This window comes from Urocitellus parryii, chromosome 11, assembly GCF_045843805.1.
Source record: "Urocitellus parryii isolate mUroPar1 chromosome 11, mUroPar1.hap1, whole genome shotgun sequence".
Taxonomy (NCBI): domain Eukaryota; kingdom Metazoa; phylum Chordata; class Mammalia; order Rodentia; family Sciuridae; genus Urocitellus; species Urocitellus parryii.
In genome coordinates this window covers 102,485,658-102,504,708 of record NC_135541.1, presented here as the reverse complement: position 1 = coordinate 102,504,708, position 19,051 = coordinate 102,485,658, and the positions used below count along the sequence as shown (strand labels likewise).

The 19,051-nt window shown below is 46.4% G+C and overlaps 1 protein-coding gene across 1 annotated transcript; it reads right to left on the bottom strand.

Annotated features, from left to right (window-relative positions):
• Nucleotides 1-13,000: 13,000 nt before the first annotated feature.
• On the bottom strand, nucleotides 13,001-18,783 carry Gstm4 (glutathione S-transferase mu 4). Its single transcript, XM_077791119.1, has 8 exons — nucleotides 18,670-18,783; nucleotides 18,330-18,405; nucleotides 17,826-17,890; nucleotides 17,450-17,531; nucleotides 17,250-17,350; nucleotides 16,172-16,267; nucleotides 15,982-16,092; nucleotides 13,001-14,419 (listed from the first exon to the last, which is right to left on the bottom strand). The coding sequence occupies exons 1-8, from the start codon at nucleotides 18,703-18,705 to the stop codon at nucleotides 14,330-14,332; spliced, it is 657 nt and encodes a 218-aa protein (XP_077647245.1). The 5' UTR covers nucleotides 18,706-18,783; the 3' UTR covers nucleotides 13,001-14,329.
• Between the last annotated feature and the right edge of the window lie 268 nt (nucleotides 18,784-19,051).

The window sequence follows — 19,051 nt, the reverse complement described above, 5'->3', positions numbered from 1 at the left end:
TCAAGTGGTAGCGCGCTTGCCTGGCATGCGTGCGGCCCGGGTTCGATCCTCAGCACCACATACAGACAAAGATGCTGTGTCCGCCAAATACTGAAAAATAAATATTAAAGTTCTCTCTCTCTCTCCCTCTTTCTCACTCTCTCTCACTCTTACTTTAAAAATAAAATGTCCCTGGGTTCAATTCCCAATGCCAATAAATAAATAAAACCATATTTAAAAAAAAAATAAAAAAAAATAAAATAAAATATTCTAGAAAGAAATAATTTCTGTAGTGTCCATCATGAGTTATTTCCTTTTTCATCATGGATGTTAGTAATTTGAGTTTTCTCTCTTCCTTCTCTTTGTTAGCATGGCTAATGTTTATCAATTTTATTTATTTTTTCAAAGAACCAACTTTTTGTTTTGTCAGTTTTTTTCATTGTTTCTTTTGTTTCAGTTTCATTGATTTCAGCTCTGATTTTAATTATTTCCTGTCTCCTACTGTTTTGGGGGTTGATTTATTCTTCTCTTTCTTGGGCTTTGAGAGGTAATTTTAGGTCATTTATTTGTTTACTTTTTCTTCTTTGAAGAAATGAACTCCATGCAATGAATTTTCCTCTTAGAATTGCCTTCATAGTGTCCCAGAGATTTCAATATGTTGTATTAGTGTTCTCATTTACCTCTAAGAATTTTTTAATATCCTCCTCGATATCTTCTGCAACCCACTGTTCATTCAATAGCATATTACTTAGTCCCCAGGTGTTGGAGTAGCTTTTATTCTTTTATTTTATCATTGATTTCTAAATTAATTCCATTGTGGTCTGATATAATGCAGGGTAGGATCTCCACTTTTTTGTATTTATTAAGATTTGCTTTGTGGCATAACAAATGGTCTATTTTAGAGAAGGATCCATGTGTTTCTGAGAAGAAAGTGTAATGGATAATACTTAATATGTTAGTTAAGTCTAAGTTATTGATTGTATTATTAAGTTCTATAGTTTCTTTGTTTAGCTTTTAGAAGATCTATCTAGTGGTAAAAGAGGTGTGTTAATGCCACCCAGAATTATTGTGTTGTGATCTATTTGACTCTTGAACTTGAGAAGAGAACGATTGATGAATGTAGATGCTCCATTGTTTGGGGCACATATATTTATAACTCTTATGTCTTATTGACCTATATTTCCCTTAAGCAGTATGAATGTCCTTTTTTATTCCTTTTGATTAACTTTGGCTTGAAGTCTACTTTATTTGATATGAGGATGGAAACCCCTGCTTACTCACACAGACCATGTGAATGGTATATTTTATTCCAACCTTTCACCTTCAGTCTGTGGGTATCTTTTCCTATGAGATGAGTCTCTTAAAGGTAGCATATTGTTGGGTCTTTTTTTAAGTTCAATCTACCAGCCAATGTCTTTTGATAGGTGAGATTAAGCCATTAACATTTAGGGTTATTATTGAGATATGATTTGTATTACCGATCATTTTTGTTTATTTTTGGTATTTAGCTTGACTTGGTTTCTCCTTTTATTGTAGTTCTTCCCTTTGCAGACTTTCATTGTTGTTTTACATTTCCTACATGTGGAATATTTTGCCAGGAGTGTTCTGTAGTGCAGGCTTTCTTGCTACAAATTCTTTTAGCTTTTGTTTATTATGGAAGGTTTTTATTTCCTCATCAAATTTGAAGCTTAATTTTGCTGGACCTAAGATTCTCAGTTGGCATCCATTATCTTTTAGAGCTTGGTATATGTTGTTCCAGGATCTCCTGGCTTTGAGAGTCATACCACATGATAATGCAAACCAGTACAGAATTCACCTAAGTAAATAGAAGCATCAAAGAAATAATAAAACTATGCAACTTGAAAGAAAAATCTACTGAAACTTTCACTGACAAAGTGGTTAAACTGATAGCTGCTTCTCTAAACTCACCACCTTCATTGATTGAGCATTAGTCCAAACAAAAAAAACAAAAAGGAAATTACAGGTTAATACAAATCAGAACTAAGAAAGAAGACTTATAAATCAATACAAATGATATCTAAAATACAGGGTCATTTTTCTTGCCTATGTGTGACGGTTATGATCAAGTGGGTCAAACACAAAAATAATAAAATGTGTTTAATAAATAAAGATCTGATGAAGTAATAACACATAATAAAGAAGAATCAAAATAAAGGTATACTTGGCCTTAGAAAATCACACCAAGAATTTTCAAAGCTTTCCAAAAAGGAAGGTGTGACGTGAATTGTCGTAAACTCCATCCTTGTATAGCATGAGAGACCTGCCTGGGGAGACGGCACAGTGCGGGTGGTTGCAAAGCCTTGTCCCTCACTGGTCTGGGTCCACTATCAGGTGCTGGCATCTTAGAGAAAGAACATGGTGTAGTCAAGAGTGTCCTGGGCTCCTGCCCAGCATTCTGGGGAGGGTCAGAGAGAAGAGGGTGGGGAGGAGGGAGAGGGGACACAGTGAACAGCTGGGGTACATAGAGTTCTTTGTGCTCTTTTTACACATTTTCTCAAAGTCTGAAACTACATCAAAATAAATTTTTCTAAAGAAATACATTTACCACCTGATCCAAGACGCACAAACATATATTACTAATTGAAATAAAAGTAAGGTCAAAAACAGCCCATATTGACTGCATAAGTGAAATTCTGAATTTTAAAAAGTCTTTTTTCCTTTAATAAAAAAAGGCATTCTCCATCCACCACATCACTGCTCTAAAGCAGGAGGTAATTATCCCCTCAGAGCATTCAGCAAGGCTCACAGACTTCTTGAATTGTCCCAACTGAGAAGTGCCACTGGCCTCTCAAGTTCAGGTGTGCTGCTTAATACTCTGAAATACACAGCATGGAGCCTGTGACCAAGATTTTTGTGGTCCACACTGGCAGTTGTGCCCAGCTCCAGAAACCCTGGATCAAAAGCCACAACTGGAACAGGGCCCTAGAAATGCTGGCGAGCAGGAAGGAGGCCTGAGTGGCCCTCCCTGGACACCAGCTACAGGGTGCTGCCTGCAGGGAGGAAGTAGGAACAATCTGACCCAGGGACAGCCCTGTGGCCTCAGGCTGCACATCAGGCCAGAGACAAGGAGGGGGGCGGGGCAGAGAACTGGGACTCCTGGCTGGAGAGGCTGGGCAGCTGCACTTCCAGGGTTCAGGGTAGAGACGGGGTGTCTGGTAATCACCCAGCACCCTGTCCCAGAGCCAGGCAGCCTGAACCCAGCTCCACAGTGGTCATTCCTCCAGAGCTGCTGGCCCAGGGCCAGACAGGAAAAACTCTGCCCTTTTCAAGACATGTCCACCATGTCTGAGAAGGATGTGCAGAAAGTTCCTGCCAGTCACTTCCAATTCTCAATGGCATAACTGAGACCCTCCCTGCAATTAATACCAGAGCAGGGGACACCAAATCTTGAATATATAAGCTTCTCATGACATTCACAGCCATGGAAATCCAGGTTGGAAGTCACCTAGCCAGCAGGTCCTTTCCCATGTTCACCCTCCCTCGACAGCTGCACAGAGACTGTTGTGCACAGTGACCACAAAGAGATGATTTTCTTCTGAACACCCTTGAAATTCCGGTGATGAATGGGAACCTTTACTGTAACAGGGGCCACTTTGTGCTATGAACATGACCCTGAAGTGGATTGGGGGGGGGGTTATTCCCTTTCTTCTCTCCCTCCCCACTTTCTAGCCTTGGGGAAGCAATATTTCACATCTTCTCCTCCTAAGCCAAGTAAGTTATCCCTAGCCCACACATACCGCAAGAATGCAGTACTCCAGACGTTGCAGACTGACACCACAAGAACCAAGAATCAGCCATCTTTCAAGGCTACAGCTGAATCACGACCCCTGATTGGGCACCCCTGGAAGGTAGCCTTTGGATCACCTTTAAAGTCCTCTGTTCCCCTGATGCACCTGGGACAAGGGTCCCAGGAGTTTCTCATTGGCCAGCAAAGCAAGAAAATTTATTTTTCCTTTTTCTCAAACCCTTGTCCTCATTTTTGGGTTGGTGTTGGGGACAAGAACCCAGCTGTCTGTAGCATTACCAGGAGAAAGGTATGTACCTTACCTCCACAAGGAGATACCTTCCCTCCAAGCCCCCTGAGCGCTGAGCTCTCAGACACCTCTGGGAGTCCATGACAAACAGGAAAAGCCCCCAAGTAAATGAGCATGCTCTAGTGTTTGGGGCAATGTGTGACTATACCAAACTGGTCACTGATGTTTGTGACAAATGTGTGTATTTGTTTGCTGTGTGTGTACGACTCAGGTTAGAAACGGAATCAATAAAAGGAATAGACATATTGTTTCATGTGGTATGCATGCATGCCTTATTTATTATGGGAATTGGCTCATGCAGTCATGGAGGTGAATGGATCCCATGATCTGCCCTCTACCAGCAGACGAAGACAGGAAGCCTGTGGTGTATTCGGTCCCAGGCTACAGACCTGAGTGCAGGGGTGACTGGAGGCAGGTGCTGGGGTACATCCCAGTTCAAGTCTAAAATCCAAAGAACAAGGAGCACAGATGGCCCAGAGCAGATGAGGGATGTCATAGGCATGACGATGGCGAAGTCACACGTCCTCTCACTATTTCTTCCATCCAGGGTCTTCTCTGTTTGGATGGCCTCCTCCAATACTGAGAAGAGTCTTCTCTACTCAACCTAATGACTCAAGATGCCCATTTCTTCTGGAAACATGGTGGCAGACACCCCAAACAAAACGTTTTACTAGTTCTCAGGGCAGCCCTCAGCACAGCTCCTTGGACCCCAAGAAACCAGCACCACGTGAGGTGATGGAATTTACAATATCCTGAGGCAAACAAAGGCTGGGTCTGCCACAAGCTCAGCCTTGACCTGTTTTCCAGGAATTGCCTGAGTCACAGGTTGAGATGGTCAACTGAGCTGAACACAGGGAGATTCACTGACACGGAGAGTCATCCACAGCGATTCTTCAGGAAAAACAGACAGTAACAAGTAACAAAGAGTGAGCACAGAGATCAATATACCAAGCTTGTAGGCTAAGAGGGACTAACCAAGAAAGATGATCCCATGCCAGGTGTGGAGGAAGCCCAGGAGGACACCTTGAAGTCATCTAGAAAACTGAGTAGAGCCAGGATGCTGGACACTTAAGAGATGGACACCAGCCATTTCATATGGATGGCAAGAAGGGTCCTGGTCTCCCTGCTGGGGACCCACTACCCTGTCCCTGCTCACTGTGAGCCACAGCCCTATTGTCCTGTGGAAGGATTCCATGACCACAGGAGGAAGCAAGATTGCATGCATAAAGGGGTCCTTTATTCTCTAGACAGCCTCCTAGGCTGCCTGCTCTGAGGGTGTCAGAAATGGGACCAGGAAGTCTCAGACTCCACCAGAATCTCAGAAACCCAGCAAGTGCCAGGGACATCAGTCATTCCCTTGGAAGTAGCAAGGAAAGGTGGCCAGTGCAGGGAGCCGATGCAATTAGACAAAAGCTGAGCAAGTGGGGTTGAGTTTTCACTGGGCACAAGGAAAGGCTGTGTGGCAGGGCGCTCAAAGGAACAGGGACAAGCACTGAGCAAGTGTCTTTTTGGCAGGGCCAGAGAACAGGAGACGGAACTCTAAGGAAAGGGACAATCAGTGTCCACAAATTCACTAAAAAGCCTCCTGGAGACCTGCTCTAAGGATATCAAAAATGGAACCAGGTTGTCAAATCCTGTTCATCCTGTCAGAATCCTTGTGAAGCCTCCTGCCATTTCCAGTGTCAAATGCCATGGAAGTGGGTAAGTAGACAGGGAGCATTCCCCGGTGAGCAAACTCACGAGGGTAACTGGTGCCCTGATTCCCACGATTGGAATGCCCGGCCGTTTCCCCCTGAGGTAATGAGACAACCATGCGGGCAGTATCTGGTTTCCATGGTTATGCCCTTGGTAGGTAGGAGCCCCATGTTACTTCTAACCTGAACCTGATCTCGGTTAGCTAGGACTTAGGGTACAGTAAGACGAATCAGAATATCAACATGGTAATAAACTCCCAGGCAGGGAGGAGCGGACACTTTACTTCTGAACTTCTTCTTCACCATTCACTTCACTCCTCTCTGCTCCTCCTGTCTGTCTGCTTGCACTTTCTGTGTCTGTGTCTGTTCTTTTGTGCACCTCCTCGCAGGTATTCCTCCACAGGTGTTCCTTTATAGGAGTGGTAGTGACACTTGGCAAGTCCAGGGAGGAAAACTTAGAACAAGGTAACGCCAGCAGGTGTGTTTCAGCCTTTATTGGGATCAGCTGCCACTCTGGGGTCTGAGCTGCACACAAGGGAATACTGGATTTTCAGACAGTTCTCAGGAGCAGGGGTGCAGTCTGCTCTGCAAATCAGAGCCAAGGATTCAAGGTTGAATTACACAGAGAAGCAAGAGGGAAGGGACATTGCTGAAGAAGACTGAGAAATGAAGCAGGCAGAGGTTCCAAAGGAGGAGGGAGCCAAGGAGGCCTTGCAGAGGAGGAGGGAGTGGAAAGAGGAGCAAGGACTGAGAAGACTGGTGCCTGGGTGCAGAGAGCCAGCTGTGTGAGGAACCCGGGGCCAGCAGGGCCAAGGATGGCTCCTTCCTCTCAGTCTGGGTGTTAAAGCCTCTTACTTGTTGCCCCATGTGGCCATCTTGGAATACAGAGGTGTTGGGAGGAAGCGGCTGGACCTCATGTAGGCAGAGATCTTCTTCAGGCCCTGTGAGTGGCAAGAGGAAGCAGGAGCTCAGGGCTGCTGTCCCACTGGGCTGGAGCAGCCCCAGTGCAGGAGCAGCCCTGCCAGGAGAGCGCCAGTGCTGAGCAGCGCACAGTCACCACAGTTTCTGGGGTCTGGAAGGACACCCTTCAGGGACATTCTTCAATTTGCAGTGATTGAAGAGAGTATGCAATGCAAAATGCATTATATGCACTAGAAATTGCAATGCAGCTTAGAAAACCCACTTAACAACCCAGCAAGATTGATCATGTATCACCATCTATCAGGAGGGAACCTGAGGTGCAGGGAGAGGGTTTAGGGAACTTCCTCATGCTCACACAGGAGAAAGTGGGAGGGGCTGGAGAGAGCCTGGCTCTTGCCTTTCCAGTTCTGTGCTCTCTGCTCCACTCCCTTCCTGTGCCCCTACGGAGGCCTTGTCACTCCCAGTTTGCACAAACATTGTCCTTTAGGCACTAAAAACTGCCCATACCTAAATTTCATACAGAGAAAAATTTTACCAGGACAAAGGGGCAGAGAACAGTGCACTGTCTGTTGGAAAAGACTGAAGACCACACTGAGTTATTCACAAGAAAATTCTGGATGAACTGAGACACAGGGAAGAGCCACAAAGAATTGCTGGGCAAAGATCTAATCTATCTCCTGAGACTAGAAAGTCCAAATGTTTCTACCAGGTACCTGATCCCAAGCCTACTAAGCCCCAAACTAGCTCATCTCCAACACTTCCACGACCCAGGCCATCTCTTCCCTGTTTATATCATGTGCCTTCCCTCCAGGAGAGTGACTGTGGATCATGTTCAAGAAGATGCAGGGTGCTCTAGCCAACAAGCCAGGCTCACAAGACCTCTGGTCCCCACCCCTCCAGCACTTCCTTCCCATAGTCCTGCCACATCCTGGACAATTCCCAAGGCCTCTCAGCAGAGACCAGAAAACCAGAATTGTTGAGGAAGTAGCTGAGAAAGTGCTTTACTACATGAAGAGTGGGAAAACAAGAGCTCACTGGCTGAGAAACCTGCTATACTAATGTCTCAAATTCCCAGATCAGCACCAAAGAAGGTTTTATTGGTGTCAACGTGAACCTGGGGAAACCCCTGAGTTTCTCTGAAGTGATGTGCAGGCTGTGATCCTCAGCACCCAAGTGGCACCACTGGCAACTCTTAGTCAGGTGCCTGCTGTTCCCTGCTGCACTCAGTCCCAGGATGGGGCCTCCATACATGTCCACTGGGCCTGACACCAAAGCTCATGTGGAGGAGACACTGAATAAGCGTGAAAATCAGTGTACAACCCCAGCTCACACACAGAACGCTGGAGATACTCAAGAGGAGAGAGGATGATGGCTGAAAGCAAGATCCCAACCATCCAAAGAGCCATAATAAAGTCCCCAAGGATCCCCACATGTGTACTCATAAGCACCAGCCTCCACCCTGGGGTGCCGATGCTTCCCCAGTTTCAAGTCAATAGGAAGAGTGTCATTTGGTGGGAACCATACAAGGACAGGGGCGACAGAACATGTGGTCTTCCTTTAAAGGATTTTCTTTTAGGGAATTTGAGGGACCCAGAACTGTGGTCACCTGACTAAGGATATACCCATTAGCCAATTTGTATTTTGGCCCTGTTTGTGCAAGAAAATCCAAGAACTAGAAATGGGGACACTGAGGTGCCACCAGTACTACCAGTCTGCAGACTCTCACACTGAGCAGACACAAATGCATTGGTCATGGCTGGGGTATGAGCTTGGGTGGAAGATTATGTTTTCCAAGGAGCAGACACTTTTCCTGTTTTCAAAGGGAGATAGGAACGGATCCATAGGGGACCCTAGAGGACTCCACACAGGACACAGCTAGGCCAGGGCCAGACCTCAGCTGTCCAGGTCCCTGCATTCCCATCCTAGCCTTGCTCCTGATGATTCAGTAAAAAAATGTGTTTAAGTTAGATGAGAAACTGTAACATTGTACTGCAAATCAGTATAGAATTCAACAAAGCAAATCAAAGCATAAAAGAAATAATAAACCATGCAACTTGAAAAACAAAGAAAGAAGGATCTACTGGAACATCTACCAACATAGTGGTTAAGCTGACAGTTGCTTCTCTAAACTCATCACCTTCATTGACTGAGCATTAGTCCAAACACAAAAACAAAAAGGAATTCAAAAATTTACACAAATCAGAACTAAGAAATAAGACTTATAAATCAGTACAAATGATTCCTAAAATAGGGGGTCATTTTTTCTTGCCTACATGTGACTATTGCAACCAAGTGGGTCAAACACAACAAAATGTGTGGAAGAAATAAAGATCTGATGGAGTAATAGGAAGCAATAATGAAAAAGCAAAATAAAGGCATCCTTGGCCTTAGGGATTTGTACCAAGAATTTTCAAAGCTTTCCAGAAAGGAAGGTGTGACATGAATTGTCATAAATTCCACCCCTGTATGGCATGAGAAATGTCCCCTGGGGAGACATGCAGTGGGGATGGTTGCAAAGCCCTGTCTTTTATAGGTCTGGGTCTACTATCAGGTGCTGGCATCTTAGACAAAGAACACGGTGTAGTCAATCGTGTCCTGTGCTCCTGCCCAGCATTCTGGGGAGGGTCAGAGAGAAAAGGGTGGGGAAGGAGAGGGGACACAGTGAACAGTTGGGGTACATAGGGTTCTTTGTGCTTTTTTTTTTCATATCTTCCCAAAGTCTGAGACTATATCAAATAAAAATTTTTTAAGGAAATACATTTACCACCTGACCCAGGACACACCAACATATATTACTAATTAAAATACAAGTAAAGTCAAAAACACCCCAGATTGACTGCATAAGTGGAATTCCAAATTTTAAAATTATTTTTCTTTATTAAAAAAGGCATTCTCCATCCACATCACTGCTCTGTAACAGGAGGTGATTATCCCCTCGGGGGATTTGGCAATGCTCACAGACTGAGAAGTGCTACTGGCCTCTCAAGATCAGGTGTGCCGCTAAACACCCCCCCACTCCCCCACCCCCACCCCCACCCCACCCCCACCCCCGGCAATGCACAGCGCGGTACCCAGAACAAAGAATTAATGTGGTTCCCAGTGGCAGTTGTGCCCTGGTTGAGAAACCCTGGACTACAGACCACGAGTAGATCAAAGGCCACAACTGAGGCTGTGGTTGTAGCTCAGTGGTAGAGCACTTGCCTAGCATGTGTGAGGCACCGGGTTCAATGCTCAGTACTACATATAAGTAAATAAATAAAATAAAGATCCATCAACAACCTAAAAAAAAAAGCCACAACTGGACCATTGTCCTAGTAATGCTGGCGAGCAGGAAGGAGGCCTGAGCAGCCCTCCCTGGACACTAGCTACAGGGTGCAGCCTGCAGGGAGGAAGTAGGAACACTCTGACCCAGGGGACGGCCCTGTGGTCTCAGGCTGCACATGGGGAAGAGACAAAGAGGGTGGGGCAGAGAACGGGGACTAGCAGCTGGGGAGGCTGTGCAGCCTGCACTTCCAGGGTTCAGGGGAGAGAGGGGGGGTGTCTGTGATCACCCAGCACCCTGTCCCAGAGCCAGGCAGCCTGAACCCAGCTCTAGCGTGGTCATTCTTCAAGCTGCTATCCCAGGGCCAGACAGGAAGAACTGAGCTTTTTTAAAGAGGTGTACACCATGTCGGAGAAGGATGTGCAGAAAACGTCTACAGGTCACTTCCAACTTACAAAGACTTGACTAGGACCCTTCCTGCACTTAATATCCCCTAGGGGAGGCCACACGATGAATACATGAGCACCGACACACCACCACGCCAACAGTGATGGGCATCCCCACAGCAGCACTGTCTCCCACTCTTCACACAGCTTTAAAAGCCTCCCAGATACGTTCCAGTGCATGACCTGGGCAAAACACACAGGCAAACAGATAGTTTTCCCTGTGGAGGCCCTTAAAATACCCATGATGAACAGGGACATTGACCAGGAGAGAAGATAGCTTACCTCCAAACCTGCATCCAGTTCATTCCAAATTGAAAAAACACTCAGGTAAATGGATATGTCCTAATATTTTTGTATTGTATTTCATTTAATAAACGGATTCGTTCACTAGAGCCATCATTTGAGTTCATTTATTTGCTATATATAATAGGGTTCTCCACAGAAACAGAATATACATGTATACAGAGAATATGTGTGTGTGTGTGTGTGTGTGTGTGTGTGTGTGTGTGTGTGTAGTATATGTACATAGACAAACATTTTTTAAGACAGAAATTGCCTCACATATTTATGGAGAAGGAAAAGCCCATGATCTCTGCAATCTAGACAAGCAAGGAAATCAGTAGTGTAATTCTGTCAGGTCTGAAGGTCTGGGTAGGTGGAGGGGCTACAGCTTAAGTCCCAGAAAAATTGTATGGTATAGAACCAGGAGCCTAGAAATCCCAGGTAAGATGGATGTCCCAGTCAAACAGAAAAAAATTCACCCTTCCTTTGGATAATGCCTGCCCACTTTGGTAAGGATTATCCTCTTTACTAATCCAGATGCTAATCTTTTCTGAAAACACCATTGCAGGTGCACCCAGAAATAATGTCTTATCACCTATGTGGGCATCTCTCAGCCTAGTCAAGTTGATACGTGAAATTGACCATCACATTATGTGACAGGACCTAGAATAGAACCACAGTTAATTACTTATCCCTACAGGAAACAAAGGTTTTGACTGCAGCAGGCTCATCTTTCAACCTTCCACAGGAATTGACTCATCAACACAGAATGAGTAAACAGAGAAATTTATGCAGGGAGATTCATGGACAGTGATTCCTCTGTGGACACATGCACAACGAATAATTTACAAAGAGTAAAGTGGAAAACTACAAAGCATTACAAAGCTATGAAAGTATCATGAGATGGCAGTGTGGGCCCCCACATGCCTACATAATGTAGAGAGAGGTCCATATGACTTACAGTGCCACCAAAAACTAAAATATTCTATCTAGAGATCATCAAATAGTCTATTAATAATAATCATTACAAAATTTTCCCCATTACCTTGTAGTATCTGCTTGGTGACCTACCCAGATAAAATAACCAAACACCGGGGCAAGTAGTTTAAAGATGATCATCATGCTAGAAAACAAGTTTTAAAGTTAGTTAAATGCACGGATCTAATGGCATGATGTTGCATTCCTGGCGACAAAAACACTCAGTGTCACTCCAGGGGAACTGGGCTGCACGAAATAACCACCCAAGAGACAGAGATACCTTTTTCTTTGGGGGGGTCTTGTGATGGATCCTTTGACTTTAAGGGTCCACAGAAAGAGAGAGAGAGCACCACGCATGCTGACCCCTTTTATTGAGGAGAAGCTATTCAAATGAGGCAAGGGGTCAGATTTCAAGGGGCTGAGTCTAGCTTCATGATGTCCACTGGCAGCAGGTTGATTGACATCTAGGAAGGCCACACCCAAAGGCAGAGCAAGAGAAGGGGACACACAAAGGGCGTTTCCGTGGAACATTCTGTCCTAAACAGGGCAAAGGGGTAATATCACAAAGGAACAGGTGAGCGTAGCTCGACCCATGGGGCTGCAGGAAGGCACACCTAAGCATGAAGATACATTTAGCGACATTTTTACAACTCTCAAGATCGGGCCACCATCTACGGCCACTTTGATGTGGCCAGATCACAGGAAGTGACCGGCAGAGCCTCAACCGATCAGGAAAGGTCACAAGGCATGGTGGCCTCCCAGAGCATGAGAATGACTAGACAAACTATATTGAGAGTGCATGTACACACTAATCTCACCTATCCAAAGAAATGAGCGTCAATCAAAGGAGAATTTGAAGTGGCGCCACTAAAGATAGAATGAACACCTGCTATGTTCCGAAGCTGTTCTGGGTATTATACCAGTGAACAAGGAGAAAAACACATGGCCTCCTGCCATTGACTTCTTCCCTCCATGAGGGAGAAGATGGTGAACACAAACACAAATAATGTATGTTGGATATGTGTACTGTTCACTGAAGTACAACTGAGATGCACAGATCGCCAGTGTATACCTCTATAGATTCTGACATATGTCTACTTTATGTAATCACCACCCATTTTGAGATATGGAACATTCCAGCACTCTACAAGTTCCCTTCAATAGGAAGCTTCCACCCCATCAAGGTCAGCATTTACCGGACACCTATCACCATGCAGTTATTTTCCTTGTTCTCCATTTTTATATAAATAGAATGATGATACCACTGGTACTTTTGAGTCTGGATCCTTTTACTCAAGATTACGTCTGTGATGCTCATCCGTGTTGTGATGCGCAGCCTTAGCGTATTTATTTTTTATTTTTCTTTAAAGAGAGAGAGAGAGAGAGAGAGAATTTTTTAATATTTATTTTTTAGTTATCAGCGGACACAACATCTTTGTTGGTATGTGGTGCTGAGGATCGAACCCGGGTCGCATGCATGCCAGTCGAGTGCGCTACCACTTGAGCCACATCCCCAGCCCATAGCGCATTTATTTTTAACGTAGCATACCATGTCATAACAAGAATAGTAGAACTATATTAATAAAATGGTTTTATTTGTCCATTCTTCAGTTGAGGTCAGTTGTGGGCTATTTAAAATCAAGCTGCTTTCAAATCTTGTTGCACATGTCTTTAACATTGTCTTTTGGGAGACCAAAAACATTCGTTCTTGTTGGGAGGGATCCTGGGTCTTAGGTACTTGCATGTTTAGGTTTAGATGTCGTTGCCACCGTTACAAGGTGGTTGTCCCACCAGCAATGTATGAGAGTTACAGTTAATCCATAAATTCAAAAACTACTGTCCGTCCACGGAATGTCAGCCATCTGAGTATACACCTGGATGTATATGGTATTTATAACTACTCGGCTATGTAATGGTGTTTACCATGTTTTCTTATGTTTCTTGGCCATTCGAATGTTCGTTTTTGAGAAACATCTATTGAAGTCTTGACCATTTTTGGATATAAGTTTCTAGAAATACAGCTCTTGGGTAAGAGAACTTTCTTGATAAGCCACAGTATCTCTTACCTGAGTCTTCCCTAAATGCCTCTGCTTTAGTTTGGATCCTGAATGTCCCTCAAAGGCTCATGTGTTCATGGCTTGGTCATCAGAGTGGCACTATCAGGAGGTACTGGAACCTTAGGAGACAGGGACTAGTAAGAGGTACTCAGGTCATTGGGGACTGGCCCTCAAAAGGGATCATGGGACTCTATCTCCAGAAGGACAGACAGCAACTCCCTGGTGTCGGGTGCTATAATTTAGAGCAGGACAGCACCTAGGGGCTGGACGGCAGGTAGAGCCAGGACAGGTTTACACAATTTCACGCCAGTTTTTCTACCAATTGTATACTGCCCTCATGTAACTATTTGCGGGCAAGGGCATGGGTCACTGACATGGGCTAGGGACATGTGCTAAGGACACAAAGGCTCGTGGGTGTTTTGGAGTTTCTTTTGAGACTCGTTCAGTCTTTCTTTTTCTGTATCTCCAAATTCCCATCTCAGGATTAGAGGGAGAAAGGAAGGCCAACAAGGCCGTGGGTATGATAGGGGGATGGACAGAAGAGAAAAAAATGAGAAGATGGTGCCAGAGCTGCAGGGGGTCTGGCCCTTTCCCAGGGCCCTGGCAGCAGGAAGAGAACAGGCTCCTCACTCCCTGATCCTATCCTTCCAAGGCCCTACTTGTTGCCCCATGTAGCCACCTTTGTGTACAGAGGTTTGGGGAGGAAGCGGCTGGACTTCATGTAGGCAGAGATCTTCTTCAAGCCCTGCAAGTGGGAGAGAGAAAGCAGGACTCAGGACTGCTGAGGTTCAGAGAGGTTAAGTCGACTTCCTCATGCTCACACAGCTACTAAGTGGGACAGACTGGATGCAGCCTGGCTGTGTATCTCTGATTCTGTGCTCTCTCGGCTGCACTCCTCACCTCCCCTTCCCACCAGAGGCCCTGTCCCCACTATCTGCACAAACAATCTCCTTTTTCACGGGAGGCTCCTTCTTGCTTCTTGAACACAGAAGAAGGACTGAGCATGACACAGGGCAGCTTGGGAGAGGTCCAAGATGATTCACCCAGTGACTCAGCAAAACCCGGATGATAGTATGTAACTGGAAATGGACCCACAAAGAAAGGACAACTCTAATCACTGCCCTGAAGCAGAAAGTCCAAACTTCTCCACCCTGTACCTGAGTCCAATCTCACTGTGTTCCAAACTACCTCTTCTCTAGCCCCACTCCACGGGACCAGGCAGTGTAAAAGCCTGGTGTGCTTGTGGGCCTTCTTTAGAGGACAGGGACTGCACAGACGCTTTCTAAGGGGTTCAGTGCAAATCAGGGCTGCTGTGCCCAAAGGATCAAGCCCACACTGGGCTCAGGCCACAGCCCTCAGCTTCCTACACTCCTCACTCCCAGGCTTAATCCAGCCCTTACACAATCCCCAAAGCCACTCAGCCTGGACCAAAACCAGAGCTGGTGACAACTAGCTGAGACAGCGCATTTCTAGACAAGGAGGGGGAAAGGCTAAAATACTGAATCTGCTAAAGAGGTTATTTTGGTGAAAAACAAGGGAACCTGCGGTGACCCATGATTGGCTCTAAGGTGAGGTACAGGCTGTGCTTCCTAAAACACAAGTGGTACCACGGAAACCTCATAGTCTGATACCTCCCATTCCCTGCTCCACTCAGTCTGGGCATGGGGAATCTTTGCATGCCCTACGGGACCTGACAGCAGACCTCACATGGAGGAAACCCTCACGGAAAATAAGTGTATGAGTGAAAAATAAGGGTCTGGCCCCATTTCGCAGATGGAACACTTAGAACACTGAAAAGAAGAAAGAGGTCAAGGGAGAGGAAAGGAAAGTCCCACACCATAGAACACTTCAGGATAAAGTCCTCTAATACAGACACCTGTATATGTACCCAATTCAGCACCAACTTCAGCTCTGGCGTCCAGTGTGTCCTCAGATGGGGGTCCAACTGGTGCAGAAAATTCTGTCTCTAGCACAAAATATATCCACTGACTGGTGTCCTTAGGAGCCACAAGCTGACATGGAGCCCAGCACAGCCTCTACTGGCACTGGGACCCTGGGCAAATGGCTAACCCTCTACCCTCTGTTTCCTTATCTGTCCAGAGGGACTGATAATTTTATGTACCCTGCAGGAATGTTGTAACGATATATGTGAACAGTAGATGCAAGGTGATAAACACGGGTCCTGGCACAAAGCCAGTGCTCAATAAATGCTCTCTCTTCTTCAATTAGCTTCATGACTAAGAAAACATAGTGGGAGGAGAGAAGGGAAAGTTGATAGCCAAGAGGAAAGAGGCTGGGAGGAATCACCTCAAAGCGGGATACGAAGTCCTTCAGGTTCGAAAATTCATCCAGGCACTTAGGGTGAAATATTCGGTGCAGGTCAAGTATATCGTAAGCAAGGAAATCCACAAAGGTGATCTGCGGAAAGCCAAGGATGAGTGGGCATGAAATTCTGTACCCTGGAAAGGGTGAAAAGTCCCAATTCTTTTGTTTTTACCTTATCACCAACAAACCATGGCTTCTTCCCCAGGAACTGCGAAAAGAGCTTCAGTACCTCTGGGATGCGCTCCAAGTACTCTGGCTTCAGTTTCTCCTGAGGCAGAAAATAGTTGTCATTATCCTAAGAAATAAGTTCCCTGGTAGAGTGATGAGGCTCAACATTGCTATTCACGGCCCCAGCTAGCCCCCGAGTGAGAAACCATCTTACCTAAAATGGGGATTAAATCACTATTCAGTTTTTTTTAAATTTAATGAATTGGCATTTATTGATTCCTATAGGATACCTGACCCCATCCTTTAGAAATGATAGAACATCAAAGAAGAATAGAACATTATCTCCAACGAGACATTATTACCAACCACCTCCTGTGGTTTTTGACCCATGAGGGCCTGAGCACCTGCCAGGCTCTGGACTCAGATGTTAGTATCAAAGAAGCATGAACTGAAAGAGCCCAGGAGAGATGATGAAAGTTCTACCTAGAAGGTTCCAGAAGAATGAAATACACATTTGAGTTTTTCCCATAAAGTAAGGAGTATTTGAGGCTGATAAGAAGGAAGGAGAGGAACCTCTGGCTGACGCTTAGTTGCCTAATAGAAAAATTTATTTATATGGGTATGAAGGAGACAGCGCCAGAAAACACTTGGTTGAAGGTCAAAACTCAAGAGTTCTGTAACAATCCATCTTTTTGTACTTCCTTTTCTCATAGACTTAAGTATGTACATTTCATGAGAAGACACATGATGTAAACCAGCTGGGAGAGGGCCTAGGGCAGAGATGAAAAGTGGAAAGAATTCCAAAATTTGACTTTATGCTCTAGGAAGTAAATGTCCACCTTGAGGAGTCTGGACTGTACCCTATAATGGTGGGGATTGAATAAAAGTGTTCATTTGACACAATCTGATGTTACGAGGGACACTGACAGAAGCACGCAGAATGTACCGGAGGATAAGCAGCACTAAGGAGTTCAAAAGTGAAACAAGACTCATCTAGAGGGGATTCTAGGAGTCCAGAATCCTGATCCAAATCCTGCCGGGTCCAGCCCAGTGGGGGTAGGGGTGGTCAGCAGATGACTCACAAAGTCTGGGCTATAGCAGACTCTAGCCAGCTCATTGGAGATGTCCATAGCCTGGTTCTCCAAAATGTCCACACGAATCATCTCCTCTTCTGTCTCCCCACCTGCCTCACACACAATAGAGACACACCTTCAGCCTCCCACCCCAGCCAAGCCAGGGACATGGCCACCCTCCCCCACACCCTGCAGCCAGCCCCACTCACACAGGTTGTGCTTGCGGGCAAGGTAGCGCAGGATGGCGTTGCTCTGGGTGATCCTGTGAGGCCCGTCAATCAAGTAGGGCAGCTGGATGGACAACCAGGGATGGTCAGGTGAGATGCAAGGACCCACTTCCCCTTCCCTAAGTTAGGGACATGGAGATCTGGTACTTGGTACGCCTGGCCCATGGTAATCACTACACAAACACACTGTAGAATAAATGAATGATCTGGGACACAGACCATCACACAAAGACAGTGTAGACACACAGAATTGAGAGTAGTTGAACAGAAACACTGATCTCAAAACTCTAAACTGGGGCATAAAGATGAGGAAGGGATGCCTTCAGTTTCCCAAACTACCCCCTTCCTCCGAACCTACATTGGGAAAGTCCAGGCCCAGCTTGAATTTCTCATCCAGCCACTGGCTTCTGTCATAGTCCGGAGCTGTGGAGGAGAAGATGATGTGAAAGGAAACCTCCCCTGAGTCTAACACTCCTTCCCGGCACCCTCCCAAGGAGGCAGATGCAAGACCCCCTAAGAGGGTAGATCTGGAATCTCAGACACTCCACTTCACATTCCAAGATTACAGGGAGTAATGAATGCTTTTAAGGGCCATGAATCCAACATGATTGAGGCTTACAAAATGTTCAGACAAGGGCTAAGGGGAACCCAACAAGATCACAGAGGAGGAGCCAGCACTCCACTCCCTGAGTCCTGCCTTGTAAGACCAAACTGCACCCTCAAGGAGGTTTCTGGGAAGGCGCAGGCTCTAAGTGCACCAGGAGGAGTTCTGCAGAGCTGAGCAACAGGTGGCCAGGCCATGGGCCCCAGAGCACCGATCAGCAGGAGCTGGAGAGGAGGCCAAACAGGCGAGTGACATTACCATCCCCCATCGTGTATCTCTTCTCCTCATAGCTTGAGTCTGTGTATTCCAGGAGCAGGCGGATGGCATGAGCCAGCTGGGAGAGATGGCCGTGGCAGAGGTCAGAGATGGAGGGACCCTGATTTCACCTCCTCCACTAGAACCTCCCACTCACACCTAACACCACCCGCCTCCCGCGAGCTTGCGCACTCTGGAGCTCACTGTGTGAGCAGAGCGCCTCAAACAGACAGGCAGGGGACTCCAGCAAATCCTGAAGAGGATTCGTCTCCTAGAACCGCCCCCCTCTGCTCCACACGTCTCCGGCCCACGCAGCCCCGCCCGCTCTCACCCGCCAACTCACCCCGCGGATGTCCCAGTAACCCAGTATCATGGGCATGGTGCGGGTGCTGTGGGGGAGCCGACTGGCCTCGGTGGGGCTGAGCCGTGACTTTATGCTGGCGCCGGGCAAGGGAGGGGGCGGGCTCTGGTGGCCGGCCCCGCCCCGCCCCGCCCCTCTGACGCACGGTCCTCCCCCCGCCCCTCACACCCGAGGGGCCGCTTTGCTCAAATCCGGAAAGAATGAGATCCAATCCCGCCTCCAGCGCCGCCCAGCGGCTCCCAGCCCTTCCCTCTGCTGGGTTCGTGGGGAGTAGGCATGGCGCTGGGAGCGCGGTAGTTGGTGAACGGCTGAGTACCCCTTCTCCCTTCCTTGCCCTCCTCGCAAAGCTCAGCCCCTGGATTGT

Bases quoted from the DNA above. Each gene is read 5' to 3' on its own strand.
- Gstm4 (XM_077791119.1), bottom strand. From the start codon at position 18,705: ATGCCCATGATACTGGGTTACTGGGACATCCGCGGG. The intron at 17,532-17,825 runs GTAGGTTCGGAG...TTGTCCATCCAG, and splicing joins TGGGCCTGGACTTTCCCAAT to CTGCCCTACTTGATTGACGG. The intron at 17,351-17,449 runs GTGAGTGGGGCT...TGTGTGAGGCAG, and splicing joins TGCCCGCAAGCACAACCTGT to GTGGGGAGACAGAAGAGGAG.